The sequence below is a fragment of the Paralichthys olivaceus genome, chromosome 17, assembly GCF_024713975.1.
Source record: "Paralichthys olivaceus isolate ysfri-2021 chromosome 17, ASM2471397v2, whole genome shotgun sequence".
Lineage (NCBI taxonomy): Eukaryota > Metazoa > Chordata > Actinopteri > Pleuronectiformes > Paralichthyidae > Paralichthys > Paralichthys olivaceus.
Window position 1 is genome coordinate 3757646 of NC_091109.1, and position 20747 is coordinate 3778392.

Here is a 20747-nt window from a genome sequence, read left to right on the forward strand (position 1 = left end):
ACCAATCCTACATTTCCCATGATGCTAAATAGATCGTGTTAAATCCTCGCTCCTATGGAAAATGAAGGCATCCTTCAAACTAAGGGTGGCTCCATACGAGAGAATAATCCGATCTGATTTGAATTGATTATCCGGCCAAATGATCCTGGAGTGTCACAGGTCAGCGACGATAAACGTGTGAAACTGTGGCAACAGTATGAGTGCTCCTTAATGTTCCTTTATTGCATTTTTCAGTTGAGAACATTGCACAGACAAGCGCAACGAGATGACACCAGCAGTTTCTGCATGCGGCCAAATATATGGAATTGGCAATCAGAAATCATTTGGTGCATTCTCTTTGTCCACTGTGTGCGTTCTCACGATTAAAAGATTAAAAATGGTTTAGGTCTAAAAATGTGCTGCAGGCGTAATAAGACAGTAACTGAGGGCTTTCTGTTTAGAAAACTAAGATAATCCTGATGACATCACTATGACAAAGTAGTACTCTATATAATGAGAAGATCATAAAGCTTGAAACTCTCAAAGTCACTTCAAGTTTTCTTCTCACACAGCAGACATGAAAATAACAGTAAATCAGATTCATGCACATTAAAATGCTGCTCGCTATGAATGGGAACAAACAAGTAGGTCATATTTTTGTCCTGCTTGTGTACCGCTGCATCAGTTTCCCATGCCACTGCTCACTGAGAGGCGTTCATCTCTACATTTCCACACACAGCATGTCCTACTTAGTGCCCCCTGAGGTTTCCAGTTAAACAGTGTTCACCTTTAGACAGAAAAAGACCTCTCTGAGTCCTGTTACAGCCTCTGTGCTCGTGCATTTGCTTATTCCAGGCTCATCGTTCAAAAATGTATAAACCTTTTATGCTCCTCTGTGAAATATCTCACAATCTGGCATGCAGCACAATTCAGGACGGGTGACAGAAAATCATTAGGGGCTAAACATGATCTCCCTTTTAGATAGCTAATTACTGGTGGTGAATGTCAGCCAGAAGAGGGCAAAATATGCAGAAAGGCCATCCCCGTGTCAAAGCCAGGCTTGTACCTGCCTGCAACCCCGCAGACACACTTTCTCCTGCTCGCTTTTCTCGAGGCACACACACACAAACCTCTACTCTTTCTTCCCCCAGCCCTAACTTTCTCTGACTCTATTGATCTGTTTTGACAACGTCAATTTGGCTGAATGGACGCTCACTTAATCAGCAGACCCGTCCTGTTAGAGACAGGCTTTAAAGGGGCAGCATCCGGTTGTTGCTGCGGCCGTGCGGCAGACGCTCCGTTTGCTCCGAAGGGACCGTGGCTTTTGGAGCGTCAATAATGGTCTTTACTCATTTACAGCCACTGAACACCGATGTGTTAAGATACACAGGGAAAGACTGAGTGATGTCATTGCACAAAATGTGTATTTACAGCTAATCGCGACATTTGTTAGTTTTCACGAATCAATCTTGAGAAATTTGACGAGTTGAAAATCCCTGATGCTTTGAAATTGGAAACAAGAGAAATCTTCTGTGCTTCAGTAAAGTTAATATCAGTAGAGTATCTCAATTATCTGGCACTAAAATGTATATTTTCTGATTCAAATCAATATAAAAACATTATCATAGTGCAGTCACTGCTCGAGGTGGAGGTCGACATGGCATTGCGTTGTTTTTTTAAAGGAATTTACTTGAAATCTTACTGTAACCGTCTCTTCGTTTTTGATTTGAAAAACAGGGTTTAATCCAAAACAAGCAGCCGCAGCACAGTGAGCTGCACTTGAGGCCACGTTTGATCATGAAACTTCCCACAATGCTGTCGAACACACACTCCAAAGCACACAGACATAAAAAGAGGCCCAGAAAACCCCAAACCTTCCAGTGCAGGAGAACCAACCAACGGGGAAAAACAGACTTGGAGAATGCAGAGAAATGTTGAGTTTTTTGATGTGGAGCTTAAAATTCTCAACAACAAGCCAATCACACGGCAAAATATAAAAAGAGGAATTGAGCATTAATACTTTACATTTGAAATACAATCATTTTTATCGTTAACATTTGCTACATGAATTATACCTCAAAAGCATGGAACCCACTAAAAACGTACACATTTTAAATGGTGTCTTCCTGCACTGTTGCCCAACCAATAATCATCTTGTAACACAGGAATGAAACTCCTGGTGTGAACAGGAATAGAAACAGGAACATGTCCTTGTGTGACTCTGAGGACCCACAGTACTTCCTCTAACGAAAGCGTGATGGATCACACAAATAAAATGATATTTGAATAGAGTGGGGTGAAAACAAAGAAATAGTGGCGCTGGGAGAGTACATTTTGAAGTACTAAAAACTACATAAACTAAATTGATGTAGTTTTTTTCAAACAAAACCTCCCCACTTTAAACCAGCTATGGCAATAATATTCAGTTTATATGATAAGGAATTACTATGAATAACTGAGTATAATGACTAATAATAAAACACTGACAATAGCCGCTCTGCTGCAGAAGATTTTAGATGCAGAATGTAGTGACAGTTACCAGAGTTGAAGTTTCCATTTATTTCACTTTAAACTGTCCTAAGGTCCGTGCCAAAGATGTCCTTTAGAGCCAGCGTCTGTGAAGTAGCGGTCAGGCGATGGAGCCAAGTGGTCAATCATGTTTCAACCCATTTTTACAGCATCAAATTAAACGAATTAAAATCAAACTTCAATGAAAAATGAAAACTTGAACATACATCAGTGTGAAAAGAATGACCTATAATGACAGAAACCGTTAAGAAAAATGTATTTAACAGGTACTTTTTAGTTTGGTCCCATGTCCCATTCGCTAACATAGAGGAGGCAGGGTTTATGACCTATCCTGAAGCCAGCCACTAGGGGGCGATCAAGCCACTTTGGTTTCACTTACAGAGAGATGCGCAGTGTATAGATCTGAAATCCTGCACCAACAAAAGAGTCTGTGAAAAGATTTCTAAACAAGTGAAAGGATGTTAACGGTCTATTTCAAACCAGAACCCAGTGGATGGACTTCAGAGCAGCAGCAGTGTGAACTCTTTTTAAAACAGACTTCTGAGTGAAGGCTGGAGCGTTCACAAGCTCAGCCAGTGTAGGAGTGAAGAAAGAGTCAACCCACACGGTTTGTTCCCCTGTGGCCTCTCTGTGGAGGGATTGCAGCTCGATTACATCTCCTTCATTGTGTCTCTACAGGCTTCCTACTAATTTAAGGCCCTTTTGCACATTTTTTACTTTATTCTTCTTTTTTGCGAGTGGATGTGAAATTCTGACATAAATCTTTGTAATGCATTACGTGTCACAACCGATAACCCTTATTAGGTCTGGAAAAACACTCCAGCCTGGCGGCTCACTTTTTTTTTTTACAACATTCTTTGTTTGATGACATTTTAATAATATGTTGCCACCATCAAAGTCCACAGAGCAAATGCACTGAGGAGAGCGAGAGACACAGGACTGATACTCATCTGGGCTCCAGATATGAATATATTGGTATGTTTCTAAGATAATTAGATTCTTTAAAATAAAAGGTTGTTTAACATTGTGTAACAGAATAAACAGAAATATTCTTTCTTTCTTTATTGTATTTCTTGTATGCATGTATTTTTTGTATTTTTGTGTCTTGGAATAAAAGAGAAAAAAGAGAAATGATTTTCATGGATTGCTTGATGTCTATTGTTAAATAATACTTGATATGTTTTTCTTAACATCAAGTAAATTTGATATAAAGTGTTAGGTTTGCATTCCAGCCATCGCTTTCATTCTTTGAGGTTTTTCTTTTGACAATACTTTGAAATCGCCTAAAATGCAACATCATCAGGGACATAAAACCCTATAAAGCCCTTTTAAGACATTGTTTCCAGGTTAAAACAAAAAACGGAGCCATTTTTGGTGATTGACTGTTTATGAGCTCAGGTATAATGTGAAATTCAGTGCTGGCAAATCCACTGTGGTCACTTACAAAGCCAAACGAACTCCGTGAAGAGCAGCAACGGCACAAACCGTAAAAACATTACATCGAGCTGAATCAATGTACAAGACATAAATTAATACAATCCCTCATGTTCCACCTCAGCCATGCTGATGCACACACTACGGCCGGCGATCCCGCACATACGGTTAACAAGCTTATCAGTCAAGCAGCTTAAGCTGAAGAAAAACATTTAACTCTTCCCAATCAGCTGCCCAGTATGGCGCTGGACTGAAGTAATGAAGATGCGCTGGGAAACATCTGACACTTCAACACTTCCCTGGAGGTGCAGATAATCAGCTTTTCTGAGCTGCATTGGCTGAAATAGGCTCATAAATCTGTAATAAGGACGTGCACTTCAGAGCACTGAGTCCGGCTTTTCCCTCCCTCGTTCTTTCAGTCAAAATGGTGCCCTGAATATTGACTTCACTGTATGCACACAGCAAACTGATGCGATTCTCAAGAGAGACGGATGGCTTATGCATATATAAATAAATATATATATAGACCTTTGACTGAGTAGAAGACTGTCGTCCTCCTTTACCCTTTGAGTTCAAAGTCAAGTGGTAACTTGTGCCAGGGACATCAGGGCAGCCAAACTCTGCAGGTTCCCCTCACTAACTGTGCCACACACACCCGCGCAGGTGTGGTCCACACATCATAAACACTTTATTAACGTACAGCAGCAAGTTCCAGGAATAACCTCAAAAGCAAAGAGCGTATATAATAACAGGCCTTTCTAAGAATTCTTATAAAATGAGAGCGTTTTATTTCCTTTTCGCTTTCTTTCTGGCAGTGCGAAGATTTTCTCACCCAAAACCTTCGAGGGATTCCTATTTGCCATTTACGTATACTCGGACATAAATCTCAGCCTCAGCAAGAAAAAGCGAACTTGCATTTAAGAAAATGTAGAAATTGTCCTTCTTGTTCTTCCCCAACAAGGGATTTTTTTTTTAAAAACATATATTCCTCTGACTCTATTTAGCTGTGTAGACGAAACAAAGTTGATAAAAACACAGATTTGTCCCCGATGCTAAAGCAGAACTAAAGAATTATTACTCAGATATTGAATATTTTTCTTGCTGTCATTAGAAACCACGAAATACAAATATCACAGGACGAAAAAGAGGAGCCATACACATATAAGACGCAAACAAGTGTGTCAATTTTAAAAGAAGAGATTCAAGAGCTTTTGGCCAAATTCTCAAATAAGATGCAGGGATGGCAAGAGACTGTTGTTTGTACTTATATGTCATGTCTTACATTCTTCATATAAGAAAGGCAAACTCTGCAAAATGTCTGCTCCCCAATTTTCTGGCTGTTTTCCTGATCCTGTCTTTCACGTCTGAAAACAGCGTACGTGTCTGTCAACACTCAGCCAGCAGGGGTGAAGCCCTAAAGTCAGATTTAAGATAAGCTTATTAAGGTAAACAGCTTGTCCATTGATACTGGTTATACTGCAAAGTTATCTGAGCAAAGCCGAACTGATTTTGCAGCGAGATGGAAGATGGCCGGCTCCTTTCCCTGTGCGTTGTTACGGTCCAGACGTTACATTTTATTGCATCAGACCTTGAAAAGTATACGGCTGCCACAAGAAATACTGTTTCCTCAGCCCTCTAATGCAGGTACTTTGAAGTAGTTTTATACGAATGCAATGATGACTGCTTTATCTCTTATCTAAATGTGCTCAGAGTTCTCAGTTATAAAACGTGTGTTCAAAACTGAGTCGGTCATGAAGAAAATAGCCTTGTAAAGCTTCCATAAGTATAACATGGTTGATTTTGTACCGTTGTTCATGGCCCGTCTGAATAAAGATACCACCCACATTATGATTCCAGCCCTCACCTCACTGAACATCATCCATAATGCATAAAGATATAATCTGCACCTGACCAAATGTCCAAAAACCTTGGCTGTAATGAGTTACTATGTCTCTTCTTGGAATGAAACTGATAGGACTCCGAAAATAGCTTGCCAGTGTTCTGAAATATTCAGAGTGTGTGTGTGTGTGTGTGTGTGTGTGTGTGTGTGTGTGTGTGTGTGTGTGTGTGTGTGTGTGTGTGTCAGTGTGTGTGTAGTAATTTGAGGCTTCAGTGCACCCTGAGCACAGTGCAACTGGCCTGGACAACAAGTGCTGTTTGTTGTCTGCTTTGAGTCAGTGGTGAAGAGCAGGGGCTCCATTCAGGAAGCTCCCTGCCGATTCTGTGTGTGTGTGTGTGTGTGTGTGTGTGTGTGTGTCGTCCACTCTGGTCTGCAACTGACCCTGGATTTTATCCTGCCAGATTAATTGCTGGGCTCCACGTCATCTGGGATTTACTGTTCAAGACAAGCAGGATGTTGCAGACGAGGAAGTGTGGGAAATTCTGACCAAACGACAGCGACAGTACTAAAAGGGAAAATACAAGAGTTCTATTTTTCTACTTACAAACTCCCTTTAATAATAATTGAATTGTCAAGGCAGCAACCCAAGATTGGAGAAGGCTGAAAATATTGGAAACTTGTGATGTTTTGTAAATCATGAATCTTCTCATCACACAGGTCAGGCAAGAACTGTGGCCTCCACCAGTTTCAGTCCATGCAAGAGTTCCTGACTTATTGCTTTCACAATAACATGAGGTCACTGTGACCTTCGACAACTGAAATCTAATCATTTAATCTTTGAGTCCAGGTGACAACTGGTCAAAAATTGAAGAAATTCCCTTTAGACATTTTAAATATCGTATTTAAGAAGCTAAAGACATGTTTGATGAGGCCCCCGTGACCTTTGACCACTCAAATGTACTCACGTCATCCGTGGGTCTAAATAAACATGTGCCAGATTTGAGAGAACTCTCTCTCACAGTGACCTTTCCCCACCAAAATCTGACCAGCTCATCCTTAAGTGAACGTTTATACTGAACTTGAAGGAATTCCTTCGAGATGTCCCTGAGATATCGTGTTCACAAGAATGGGACAGAAAACCTGACGCCTCAGCACTCTGACCGCTGGCTCTCACCAGCATGAGGCATAAAAATACAGTATAGTAGCAAAAATTTCTTCTCAATTTGAATAACACTTGTGTCCGATTACTTGCAGAAGCAAGCAAGTCCCAGGTATCTTGAACACCACTTTGTTTCATGACCGCTGGCTGGGAGGTCAGTGAGTCAGAGTGGTTCATGTATGTCAGTGTTGCTCAGCAGAGGATGATGCAGGAAGGTGACCTTTTCTCCCGCAGAGCACCCAGTGTAGCAGGAAGCTGTGGTCCCTCCGGCCTCCAGGCGCCCTGGGGACTGGAGAGAATAATGGGGGGTTCCTGAGCTCCAAACAACCATGCCCTCCTGCTGTGATCTCCCATGGACACCTGCATTTGTCCACGTGTACACTTGTTTCTTTGCTATGTAGAAATTAATTAAATATACCAGGGTTTCCCCTCTGATGAGAGTTTGAAAATAAAAGTGTTACCAGCCTGCGCAGCCTGAAGAAAACCCCTCTGCAAGTTGATGGAAACTGAAAAGCTCCTTAATGATGGGGGGGGGGGGGGGATTTGTTACTGATGCCATCACCACACGTTTAGTGGTGACTCTGGTGCAAAACAAGACAGAGAAAATGTGTTTTCGCTCAGCCCCTGTAATCCTCAGAGCAGCTGTTGAGCTGTTGTTTTCAGGCACAGCTGGAATTGGATGTTTCTAACAGTGTGCGCACAGACTGTCAGATATATGATGATTAATCCGCTGCACGAAGGAGCCGAGGACACAGATAAACAACAGTTTTTACTCTTTTAAAGGCATTTGCTTCAGTGTCCTGCTTCAGATCTGTGTGCAAAAGTGACACCCACATACATGTGTTCTTATTATATATATATATATACTCTTATAATATATAATATATATATATATTGCAGCTGATTCTTGGAGGGATTTGTTGTTTTTTTCAGTGTCACTGGTGCATACAGGGATGTCACCAGTGCAAGAGAAGAAGAGTGCCCGCCCCCTGTAGTAAACCCACCTCACTCCACACACAGGAGGAAATATCACATGTTTTAAGACACACAAAAAACCTTTAAGATATAAAAATAATGGGCATTTCAAAATAAAGCTCTTGACAGTAAATGCCCAGTGCACTCACAACACGATATTCAAGCCTGGCTCTGTGCAGCTCTCATGTTTCTCTGCTTCAGCTGAACAATGGAGGTTTTCCTCCCGTCGATACTCTTGTGTCTTTGCTGTTTCAGACCCAGGGTCGTGTGTGCACCGAGGGCTGCACATCCCAACGTAAACAACGTAGGGCTGCACTAGAATACACGCAAATCCCATAATTCACGCAAAACCAGGAAGAGCGTGTGACATTTGCACAACAAATAATGAAGATAATGAATTCTGTGCACGCGCCTTACCTTTATCTTGACTTGAAGAGATGCTCTCCTCCTCTTTCGGATTTGCAACCTGTGTTATTATGGACGTGTTGTCCATGGAAACGAGATGTTCTGCAACCTTCGGCTACACCGTTTTATTCCTTGGTAAACATTACCAAGTGTCCAACAGTCCCTTGGCTGTGCACGGCCGAGCGCGTCCGCTGTTTGCACCATTAAAATCCCATTTTACTCGAAGCGTGCGGTCCCGTTCCCCCGCAGGAGCCTACTGACAAGACGAGGAGCAGGAGGAGGAGGAAGAGGAAGAGGAGAGGGCCACGGTGCGTCCAACATGTGAGGAGGTGACAGTCCGACGCGCAGGAGACAAACAAAGCGTCAGTCCTGCACCGAAGCTGCCGTGCGTGTCCGCTGAGGCTGTTGCAGGAAGCATAGCCCCCGCCTTCTGCTACTGTACACACACACACACACACACACACACACACACACACACACACACACACACACACACACACACACACACACACACACACACACACCACTATATCTGCTGTATGACACGCTGTTTACCCAGAGATGGCGGCCGTCCTCCCGCCTGTCTGTCTGCCTGTCTGTCTGCCACAGGGTCACACTGGCTCCCTGCAACAACAACAACAAGCCCTCAACATTTTCTGTCTTCTTCCTCAGTCCAGACTCAAACAGCAGCCCTCAGCTCGTCCACTCCTCTGTCTCTCTTTCTCTCTCACACACTCACTCACTCTCTCTCACACACACACACACACACACACACACACACACACACACACATTATTATTATTATTGCAAGCACACACAAACCAGTTCCGGTTTTCTCACATATGCATATTTATATATCTACATACGTAAATACACATCTCTATAAATGTTACATATTTAAATTGTATTATTTATATTTTGTATTCACGATGTAGAAACAGTAGAGTTCCTCTTTAATCTATGGTGCTCCGGTCACACAGATGGGTTAAATACAGAGGTCAAATTTCCCCATGTTTGCATGTTGCATGCTGTGTGTGGGACCAAAAGAGGAATCTTAATCATGTAGCCTTGTCCCCGTCCCTCTGTCTAAGTTCCTCCTGTGCAACGGAGCCGTACACCCTCCACATGCACTGATACACAAACATTATTCACGCGGTTTCAGCTTCAGCAGATCGAAGAATTACAGCAAAGGAGATAGAGTGGTTTTCTGGTCCATTTCCAGCAGTGACGTGTTTGAGTGTTCGTCCCTCTTCACCTTCGCTGTCAATGTGATGGAGCAGAGGCCCACACATTCCTAAATGACCCCACCTGAGAGACGAGTGGGTGATGGCACAGGGACGGGACGACAACAGCAATAAGTGCAGGCTGTCATCTGTTGATGCTGCTCATAATTAGTATGTAATGTCTGGGCCAACATGATCCTCTCAGTGTGTGTCAGTAGCTCTGTCACTGATGTTTACAACAATGCATGTGTACAGAGGACACCGCCACACAGGTCCCCGAGCCACTCTGCATGACCGCAATCTCTTCTCAGCACTTGACTGTCAGTCTCAGATTACTGTGCCACTTGATGACAAGGAGCAGGTGTACAACTAGAATGGTGACTTCACATAGATGAGTAAATATTACTATAAAAAGGAAAAGAGGAGGAAACAGAGGGACAAATAATTTAAATTGAGAGTTTATGGATAAAACGTCTGTGTCAAGAAGTGTCAATTATTGGTGCGGAGGAATGTTCAATCAGTGTTTGCTAAAATGTTGTCCTTGAGCATTTTGATAACAATAAGCAGTTATGGACTTAATCATAACTGTAATAGTGGCACTTCCTTTATTATTGAGAAGGGCAGAAAGTCTATTCACTGACTTTATTTCATATCCCTTCTGTCCGGAGGGCCAGAAGTGCTGCATCACTGCCTGACGTGGCCCACATCCGTGTGCTATCTGGGTTGGAGACCTTTTGGAAAATTGCAGCGACTCTTCCGCACAGTGTTGTTGGTGGAGGGAGTGGTGAGTGTCAAAGGATTAAAAAAGATCCAATCACTGCAATGCTCATCACCACATTATTAATTGAGACCATTAATTGACACTGGAGCACTCAATCCTTGATCATCTACATTAAACACGCTTGGCCTCTGACATTTCTCTCTTTGAGAGGGAATCGAGTGTCACTGCCCCTGCAGCAGCGTATTTCTGTTGATTAATAATTCAAATGAATCTGGTCTCGATAAAATAGCTTTGATTGGACACATATGATCTTTTTTCACGGTCTTCAAATACATCTAGCGGGCTGTCAGAGCGTGGGTCCTTGAATGTTTTATGAACGTGGGTGTAGTTCAGTAAGGAACTGGAATCGCATAATCCTCTTTTCTCTTTGTTTCTTCAAGTTGTCAGACCTTCGAGGTCCATCACACGTAAACAGTGAGAAGCCCACTTCTTAATGATCTCCTGGATAGTTTTAGATGTTGCAGACATAAGACTTTCCCTGTCTGACATTGTCTTCTGGGGTGAGGATGGTGACTGACAGGAGTCATGACTGTCATCTTCATTGTCCAGTTGTTGGTCGACCTTCCTTTTGCTCTTACAAGGTGTACACATATGTTTCATTCCTGATGAGTCATCACTCTTCTTGGGGCTGTGACACAAGGAATTGTTGTCTTCACACTGTCCACGGAAAGGACAGAGGTGACACTCTCTTTAGCAGTCAACTGTTAAAGAGCTCTGAACTGACAGATTTGACCTCATCTGGAACGCCAAGAGCCCGAGCAAAAGCCTGAGGAAGTGTGTTGCCCAAAGAGGAAAACACACTCTCCTCAGACACAGGAACAGATGTGTTCTGAAGATCCTTCACCATGGATTGTGTCAGTCAAATGACAGTTTCCAGCAGTTTCACCCAGTACAGTTATTTTGGCCTCGTCAGGTTTGCCGGACAAATACTTGTCCATTGTTGTGATGTCAAGTATTTGGAAAAAGTCGTCACAAGGCAGAATGTTGTCCGTGTCCATCTTCATGATTCTGATATTGATTTTTATTACTTTGCTATTCTAAAATCTTAATGGTGCTGTATTGTCTTCTTCCTCGGTTTAGTGGCAGAAGTGATGCTCGTCTTCTCATGTCCCATATTTTTATGTCATTCAACAGATCAAAGAGAACCGAGGAGTGACGTCAGAGTAGGCAACAACAACGTATAAGAAAGCATTCCAATAAGGCACGCGCTGTAGCTGTTGCTAGGCAACGGTGGCGCTTTGAACTGACAGTAGACAGGAGCCCTATTAAATCATAATGATGCTGAATTGTTCCAACCAATATTTATTCTTACCGGTAGGATCGATGCAGCAACTGTGCTGTTGCCAGGTCTGTGTGTTTTCTGCAAAACGTTGATTGTGGAGAAAGTCAAAAGTTGGGTGATAAGGGTGATTACTTGGCTCTGATCTGGCAACCCTCAATTTAAGTTTTCATAGCTTCAAGGTTGCAAATGCCACAGAATTAAAAACATGTTAAGTAGACAGAATAAACATCAGTTAATAGGGTAGAAATACAATTCTCCAATGGTTTCAAAGCTATTGTTTGTCATTCGAATATGTTTATAAATCAAAAGAATCTTCTTCCTAATAATCAATCATTTGTTCGTCTGTGGCGTCACCTTGTGGAGTAAACTCGATATAGGCTACTGTTGAAAGTAATTTGGAGACATTTAGCAAAAAAGATTAAGTAACATCCATCCAGAACTGGGTTTATCATGAGCAGTTAAAAGTGCTCCAGTCTAATGCAAGAATTCAATACAGTACAAGCCAACAAACGTCAACCCTCTGTTAAACTGAGAACAAAAACTGAAAATCATAACATACACAACCAAAGGACTATTGCATTACAAGTGGTAAATTGTATTCTATGTATTTTGGTCAGCCCTTACCTTAAGGGAAGATTGTTTTGTTGATACCGTTTTAATGCAGCAAAAAAATCAGTTTGATCTAAGCACCTGCACTGTCAGAAATATCAGAAAACATGCACCAGTAACCAGATTTGGGGAATTTGACATTTGTGGATCCGTCGGCTTTGAGCTGACATGCTGGTTTGAACAGAGCACGAACTGAATGACAAGTTCTTAAGAAACATCGTCAACATCTTCCTATCACTGATGAAAACTGTCAAAGTTGTAGGTCACATCTCGTCATTCCAGAGTGAAATAGGTCAGGCGTTAATGTGTCTGAGATGAGGCATTTTAGATTTGAACCATGGGGCAAACATAAAGTGCTTGGGATGAATCATGTGGAAGGGATGATTCACTCTTTGTCTTTGTGCTTAAGAAATCAGATATTACCAGACGGTCACTGCTGGGGATTCAACAATATCTGAAGGTTTAAAAGAGGTCCTAATTAAATATGCTTTTTTGTTGCTCCGACATCACAGAATTTTAGAGGAACAAAGGGAATCTGTAAAAAAAAGCAAATCCTTTATCCCCACTAAAGATACGTGTATGTGTGGCTGCTGCTTAAAAAGAAGTTCAGCCTTTAGTCTGGGGTTTTAAATAAATAAACTTATTGAACTGTATTCAAACCAACACTGAGGAAATTCTGATTTGAAATAAGATGAGAAAAAGACATACGGCAAGTCAACACAAAGTCATAATACTAAAATTAAAAGTTAATGAGAAAATACTTGCAAGTAAATAAATAAAATTAATCCTATTCAACTCACTCTCATAGTTTGGCGGTAAATGAGGAAAGTGGCACAGGAAGTATTCATAAGTATATAGGCAGGGGTGGTATACGAAAATAAAGTATAGCAGTACATTGTAGAACTATAAAAATATGTATGTAAATATGTTTTTAACTTTTTAAAACCTTTATTCACCAATTATTGCATATACACAGACATTGATATGAACACAGATAGGCAGTAGGATACAGTGTGTGGAGAAAGAAAGAAACAAAACAAATTTTAAAATGGTTAAAAAGAACAAGTGTAATTTGTTAAATCTGCTTGATACAATATTTGTCTTTCTTTTTTTTTATTCTGGCAAAAAAATATTTACCGTCCATGTTCGTAGCGAATCTGCCGCTACGTCACCTAGAGCGAGTGGTGCGTGGCGAAAGTGCCTCTGCGGGAGCGGCCGCGGTGTTTACTTACAATTTGGAGATTTCATCATTCTCTCTCTCGCAGTTCGGAGGTCCATGCGTCTTCGTAGCGCAGCATCAGCACTGCTGAGGACCACCACTGAGATCCGCTCCCTCTGCCCGGTGTCCACGGTCCGCTGTGTTCGGCTCCGCTACCCGCCCGGAGACAGGCCGCTTTCTACGTCCGTGTGCCTGAGGAAGAAGAAGAAGAGAAGCCCGTGGCTGCAGATGGCGGAAGAACAAACCATGGACGGCAACATCGAGGAGATTCTCGCCCCTCTGAGGCTCGCAGTCAAAGAACAGGTGACGCTCACTTCTCTCTCTCATCCTCCATCAGATGAACGATCGAAGTGCGGATGTTTCTGGGCAGATACTCTGTTACCGCCCCGGGCTTTTCTCGGGTGTAGCCGGGTAGCGCCACATGCTAACCGGCTAAAGCACCGACTGCTCACAAAGCTGTCAATGAATCGGAGTAGCCGCCGCTAGCTGCCACTAGCTAACTGCTAAGGCTAGCTGACAGTCATGTCTGCCTCCTCTGCCACGTTTCGCTGTTGCAGACGTGAGTGAGCAGGGTGGGGTTAAAGAGAAGAGGCCTAGTTCACGCTGCTGACAAATAATGAACACATGATGATGATGATAATCAACAGTCAGCCGATGGCTCTGTAAACACGCACGGACCTGAGTGCAGCGGATGTACCTGGCTCTGGGGGTTTTATGAAATCACACAAGCCTCTTCTGTGTTTCAGGGGGAGCTGGTTCGTCAATTGAAGCAGGAGGGGGCCCCGGATGTGGATGTTACCCGAGCTGTGGCAGAGCTGAAAGCGAGGAAGAGAACTCTGGAGGCAAAGGTGAGTGATTCAGATCCACTTCGACTCTGGATTGAAGTCTGAATGCAGCCTTCTTAATAAATCAAACACCATTTTGAATTCTCTGGAAAATGGGAAGTGTGCCCTTGCCTTTGCTCACTAGTATCTGTCCACCATGTTAAGAAGCAGACAAGAGCCCCGTCTCCATTGGTCAGAACACCCACTAACATCTGTTTTTGTTTGCCATGGTGTTCACTCCGGTGATAAATGACTCCACAGCTCTGCCTCCAAGCGACACTGATGGAAACATGACACCTCGGCAGATGTGCAAATTTCCTCTTCTTACTTTTGGGAATCGAGATTCCGACGCTGCACCTTTTCCAGCACAACGTTATGACGTGCATTGAATTTCCAGGCATTTACGCACAAATAGCTGTGAATGTTTCTGCACTTTTTTTTTTACGTCTTGGGAACAACGATGAACAGCAATTTGTTGTTTGTGTCGTGCAAGATGCATCACTGGTAAGACAGCAATGTCACCAACACGCTTGAGAGGTCGAACATGACTCACTGGTAAATAAACAGAAAGGAAAACTCTTCCTCTGACAATAGGAAGTGAGTCAATCTCCTTATTTTTAGAGGGTTTACTTGCATTTAAAAATAAACCTGCATGTACTGACTAATTCTGGTGTAAAGGAGTGGTGGCTCATTTGTTTTGTTTCTTTCACATGTGGAAACTATTACAAAGATAAATTCAAGATTGACTTCCTCACCCAAAGCACCAAACATAGGTCACCATGACCCCAGAGTCGGCTCCATAGCTAAATGAAAATCATACAGATGTGGTAGAAAGCTTAAAGTGAAAACAACATTTTATAAGGTCAAGATACTTGGATGCTCAAACTGAAACTGAAAATGTTCTTGTATTTTCAGGAACTGTCATTACAACCCAAAGATGACATCGTTGACAGAACCAAGATGGAGGACACCCTCAAGAGGCGATTCTTCTACGACCAGGCCTTTGCCATCTATGGAGGTAAGATTCAGGTAGTTAACAGTGGAGATAAAGGTTTCAGATTCCAGTTCAGCCGTACACATCGCCTGTAAGCACTCTGTTACCATGCAGTGATTCCTCTTAGGTGTGAGCGGCCTGTATGACTTCGGCCCTGTGGGCTGTGCCCTGAAGAACAACATCCTGCAGGCGTGGAGGCAGCACTTCATCCAGGAGGAGCAGATCCTCGAGATCGACTGCACCATGCTGACCCCTGAGCCCGTCCTCAAGTACGTGCACTTTACATGCCTCCTGTTTGTGGATGTCATGATTTTGTCAATGTATGTGTAATAAACCAACTGAAAGTACTTTCCTATCATATCTCCTCTGGGTGAATATATGATTTTTACATAAAGATTTTAGTCATGGTTCATATCTGAATCGCGCCTGGTGGTTCCTAGAGTCAGCTCCAAAGTGCTGAACTGTGGGTTTTGATAAACAGGCGCATATTGATTCTGCAGTTCTATGCATGGAGACTGTCACTATCACAGCCTTCCATAGCCCGGTTGCAGATACATTGTTAAACGGGATCAAATATTAACACTTTTTTCCCCTCACGATGCATCTGATTCTGATCTGAGCTTGATTTTTGCGTTATTGTTTCACCAGGACATCAGGACATGTGGACAAATTTGCTGACTTTATGGTGAAAGATGTTAAGAACGGTGAATGCTTCAGGGCTGACCACCTCCTCAAAGGTGAGTCTGTTGCACATCGGCCTAATTTGCTTTCACTACTGTGCAAACCAAAGATTAGTCATCCTGAAAGCACCTGCAGCCAAAGGCTTTGTACATTTTTTCATCTGTATTATCCGAGGAATTCTGCAGAGGCCGACATTGGACACTGTCCAAACTTGTGCAGTCATTGGCTGCTGTTGATTGGCCAGTTTCTGAGTATCACTGTTGTGCCCGAGGGAGAATGGAAGTGGTCGGACCAGCAGAAATCACACAGGGCTTTCATAGCGATAAAAGCTGCTGGGATGACAGAGGCTGGAGCGGTGCCAAAAAACTGCAAAACCTCTGGAGTCGGGAGAACGTCTCAGTCCCTGAAAGACATCAAGATAAATTGGCTCAGATCATAAAAGAAAAATCAGATTGTGAAATTGGAAAATGTTGCATTACCTGCGATATGTCAAGACAAGTGACATTTTGACTTTACAGATTTAACTCATTTCAAATGTTCTTGTTTGAAACCTGCAGCCCATCTCCAGAAGTTGATGTCTGATAAGAAGTGCACAGCAGAGAAGAAGGCTGAGATGGAGGAAGACATCACTCAGGTCACTAGTAACTGAATGCAAATGGTTGTTTTCAGTGGAAAAGCTGTTACTGACAAAACAACAGATTATTCACTTTTTGTGTAACATCTATTTCAGATGGACAACTACACTCAGCAAGAACTGACCGATCTGTTTGTGACATACAACGTCAAGTCCCCCACCACAGGAAATGACCTCACACCTCCTATTTCCTTCAACCTGATGTTTCAGACGTCCATCGGACCAGGGGGGAATATGCCAGGGTAACATGCAACAATCTTCCTCAGTGTCCCTACATGTGTAAAAATATTGTTGAGATATTCTCACCTCAGTTTTCATCTGCAGCTATTTAAGGCCTGAAACCGCTCAGGGAATCTTCCTCAACTTCAAGCGTCTACTGGAGTTCAACCAGGGAAAACTGCCCTTTGCTGCTGCTCAGATAGGAAACTCCTTCAGGAACGAAATCTCTCCTCGCTCTGGACTCATCCGTGTCAGGTGAGCTTAACTCTGGCTCTACTACCATTATTCACAAGTGTGTTTGTTTTTTAAATTGAGAGATTTAACAAGAAGTTAACCATACATTGTTTCGTCACAGGGAGTTCACCATGGCTGAGATTGAGCACTTTGTGGACCCCAATGAGAAGGTCCACCCTAAATTCTCCAACGTAGCTGACCTGGAGATCATCTTATACTCCTCTAAGGCTCAGACCAGTGGACTGTCTGCACATATCATGAGACTGGGAGATGCTGTGGAGCAGGTAGGCGTCGCTACAAGAAAACTGATATCTGGACTAAATTTAAACTAGAGAGGAGTGTTGGTGTTTTCAGATTTCAAACTTTAAATGAAAATCACCTTGAGTGAAAAGAATATGGAAGCATGAAGAGACCTAACTTGAGCTCTGAAAATTGCTTCTTAACTTTGATTCTTGTGGTTTAAGCAAATTCATAATAATGGTTAAATAAATGCAATGAGTAAAAATGATCAATAGTTTACAGATTCTTGTCATGACGGTGTCTTTAAATCTTGTGTGTCTGCTGCAGGGAGTGATCAATAACTCCGTCCTGGGATATTTCATCGGGAGGATCTACCTCTACCTTACTAAAGTTGGTATCGCCAAAGACAAGCTGCGCTTCCGACAGCACATGGACAACGAGATGGCTCACTACGCCTGTGACTGCTGGGACGCCGAAACCAAAACCTCCTATGTACGTTCTGCTGCAGTTTTCTTCTACTCAGGGGCTTATCAGCGACTCCGCCTACAGTTCCTCAGAGTAAATCTGTTTTGCCTTGCAGGGGTGGATCGAGATCGTGGGGTGTGCAGACCGGTCTTGCTTTGATCTAAAATGCCACGCACGGGCCACCAAGGTCCCTCTGGTCGCTGAGAAGCCTCTTAAAGAACCCATATCCTTTTATTTCAGCATTTAACATTTCAAAAACAGCAAAAAATCGTTTGTCCATCCAACACTTGAGAAATTCTAAGTCTAGATATTCATCATTCTCCTTAATTTCTCCACACAAAGTTGTAAATGTCGTCCAGTTTGAGGCCAACAAAGGAGCCATCGGGAAGGCGTATAAGAAAGATGCTAAGCTCGCCATGGAGTATCTGGCTGTGTGTGACGAATGCTTCATTACAGAACAGGAGCAGCTACTTAATGAGACTGGGTGAGTGTGTTTTCATGGCCAGCATTCATATGAGGCAATACAGGCATCTGATTAACCTTCTGAAAACCTCATGGGTGGCCCCTAACTGCTCACTGGAGATTACAGACTGCTTTATCCTTTTATAATCAATCTAGAATAAAAAAAGTAAAAGCTATAACTTCTTTTTGTACCAGAAACATCACATCATATGTTTGTTATAACATCATTGTGTCGTGGAGCAAAAGTGTTCAATATTTAGTTTGTATATTTTATTATGGTTTATTGACCTGGTTTCAAGGAGTTCAGTGCAATAAACACTTTTTAATTTTAAAATCATTCAGTGTCAATTTTTACTCCACAGAGAGTTCACCATCGAGACGGAGGGCAAGACATTCAAACTCACAAAGGACATGGTCAGTGTGAAGCGTTTCCAGAAGACTCTGCACGGTGAGATTCACTCATTAAAGACGTGACGAAGGTTTACGGGAAACCGAGAGTGACGACTTCTGTAACTCACGACCTCGCTCTGTATTTGTCGTCCACAGTGGAGGAAGTCGTTCCAAATGTAATTGAACCCTCCTTTGGCATCGGTAGGATCATGTACACCATCTTTGAGCACACATTCCAAATCAGGGAAGGAGACGAACAAAGAACGGTAAGAAGATTGTGTTGATCAACGCTATGTTCTTATTTCCTAACCGTTCATGTAACAGTTTTCTTTTCCACTGGACACACTGTCATATATGTGAAGTCCTTTGCTATTCATATGACAGATTAAGGTTTCAGCGTTTTCTCAAGCGAGTTCAACTTTAACTAATTCAACTTTTCAGTGAATGTCGCAAATTCGCAGCTGCTTCAGAGACGCGGGCCTCACCGAGCTGCTGTCAGCTCCGGTGCCAGTTAACACGGTTTTATAATTTTTAAATGGAATTTTAATGGCGCTGTATTTAAGAGTTGTTCAAGAGCCTGTTCCCTCCATAGCGTCAAGGTGAAAGCACTTTATGAGCAAACAGAATGCATTCATTTTTATGATGGGATTAAAGTGAGACATGAAGCAGGTGTTAGATTCAGTGTCGGGAGCATGAAGGTCAAACATTGTTACTGTAATGTGGCTTCATGACCTTGAAGAAAACGGAGGTCGCCCAGTCTGACAATGTCAATTAAACTGAACGTTTTCCCAGTCGAGTTGCTGCAGAGGTTGCACAGTGTTCAGTCACATATGATTACATGACGCGATACTACTACTGTGGCATCACTGGATCATGATGAATCAAACTATACAGAGCAGATGAAAACGTTTTGATAGAAACTTTGCATTGTCTCCACGTTCAATTTATCATCAGGTCATTTTCTACATAATTGTTGCGTTCTGTAATTTAAGTTCACCTACTCAGTCATGACCATTTCTTTTCTGTTCAACAGTTCTTTAGCTTCCCTGCCACTGTAGCTCCATACAAATGTTCCGTCCTGCCTCTGAGTCAAAACCAGGAATTCGTGCCATTTGTTAAGGAATTATGTAAGTACCCACGTAATTATATCGTATATTTCTGTCTGAAGAGGAGAAATGGCATCCTCCCCCGTTTTGGTGAAAATATAATTTCCCTCCTTCTCCCTCCCCTTAGCTGAGGCGATGACCAAGTACAGCGTGTCTCACAAGGTGGACGACTCCTCGGGATCCATCGGGCGGCGTTATGCCAGGACAGATGAGATCGGAGTGGCATTCGGCATCACCATTGACTTCGACACAGTGAACAAGACGCCTCACACGGCCACTCTGAGAGACCGTGACTCCATGAGGCAGATCAGGGCCGAGGTAACGGCAACAGTCGCTTTGATAATTCTAATCTTATATTTCTTTTATGTTCAACTTACTTTTAACAGCGCATACGCTTTCAGAAACGTTAAACAATTTTTTATGGCTGTAACCTGTGTCACGTCTCAGTATCAGTAACTTTTTCAGTGCTCATGGCAGCATTTCAGTAAAACGTCTCCCCTCTCTGCAGGTCAGCGAGTTGCCTGTGATCATTCGAGATTTGGCCAACGGCACGTTATCCTGGGCGGAAGTGGAGAGCAAGTATCCCATCTTTGCAGGACAAGAGACCAGCAAGAAGGACACTGTCGAAGAGTAAAGCTCGCTCCTCTGCCCCATCGCTCCATGAAAATCCACAGACTTGTTGCATTTGCACCAATAGGAAGAATATATCGCAACTGTAATGTGATCAGCTACAGTGGTGCACCAAGCCCTCCTTGTGTTCTACAACACTACAAACACTAAAAATGTCACATATTCATCAAATCTAACAGTTGTGGGAAAAGCTTGCACAGGACTGTTGTGTCTTTGATCATATTCATGTCGACGTGTTTCAAAAGGGAGAAAATGTCATCGGGTTGTTTGATTGCAGTGAAAGGAGGATTCCACCATTTTCACATTTCAGGCAGATTAAGATATTTAACCATTTCAATAAAAACAACCAGCACTTACTGGACATGGGCACACAACTCTGATGTTTTCTATCAAGTTTTCAAAACTCAACAGAGTGATGTACAAACACTAATGT

General features: G+C 42.6%; 2 protein-coding genes and 1 non-coding gene across 4 annotated transcripts in view; 2 read left to right on the forward strand and 1 right to left on the reverse strand.

Annotated features, from left to right (window-relative positions):
- ctdspla (CTD (carboxy-terminal domain, RNA polymerase II, polypeptide A) small phosphatase-like a) overlaps nt 1-13587 on the reverse strand; it is a 32790-nt gene extending 19203 nt beyond the window's left edge. The window contains exons 1-2 of one of the 2 annotated variants that reach the window (XM_069512074.1): nt 13449-13587; nt 8334-8945 (exon numbers count right to left, since the gene is read on the reverse strand). In XM_069512074.1, coding sequence (XP_069368175.1) covers nt 8334-8409 — 76 coding nt within the window. In that variant the 5' untranslated portion in view covers nt 8410-8945; nt 13449-13587. Of the gene's footprint in view, nt 1-8333; nt 8946-13448 lie in introns of those variants that run through there. The other variant, XM_069512073.1, reaches the window with a different exon arrangement.
- On the forward strand, nt 9733-20688 carry LOC109629795 (glycine--tRNA ligase). Its single transcript, XM_020087711.2, has 17 exons — nt 9733-13738; nt 14182-14283; nt 15175-15277; nt 15381-15522; nt 15902-15990; nt 16492-16568; nt 16665-16810; nt 16893-17042; nt 17143-17305; nt 17589-17753; nt 17842-17949; nt 18065-18210; nt 18551-18636; nt 18735-18844; nt 19612-19705; nt 19812-20002; nt 20193-20688. The coding sequence occupies exons 1-17, from the start codon at nt 13265-13267 to the stop codon at nt 20316-20318; spliced, it is 2472 nt and encodes an 823-aa protein (XP_019943270.2). The 5' UTR covers nt 9733-13264; the 3' UTR covers nt 20319-20688.
- On the forward strand, nt 15678-15812 carry LOC138405348 (small nucleolar RNA SNORA84). The gene has a single exon (XR_011239062.1). It is a non-coding gene; the product is annotated as a small nucleolar RNA SNORA84 (small nucleolar RNA).
- Nucleotides 20689-20747: the final 59 nt, after the last annotated feature.

Excerpts from the sequence above, each read along its gene's own strand:
- LOC109629795 (XM_020087711.2), top strand. The coding sequence starts at position 13,265 with ATGGTTAAAAAGAACAAGTGTAATTTGTTAAATCTGCTTGATACAATA. Across the intron at positions 17,950-18,064 it reads AGAAGCCTCTTAAAGAACCC|AAAGTTGTAAATGTCGTCCA; the intron begins ATATCCTTTTAT and ends ATTTCTCCACAC. Across the intron at positions 18,845-19,611 it reads AAGGAGACGAACAAAGAACG|TTCTTTAGCTTCCCTGCCAC; the intron begins GTAAGAAGATTG and ends TCTGTTCAACAG.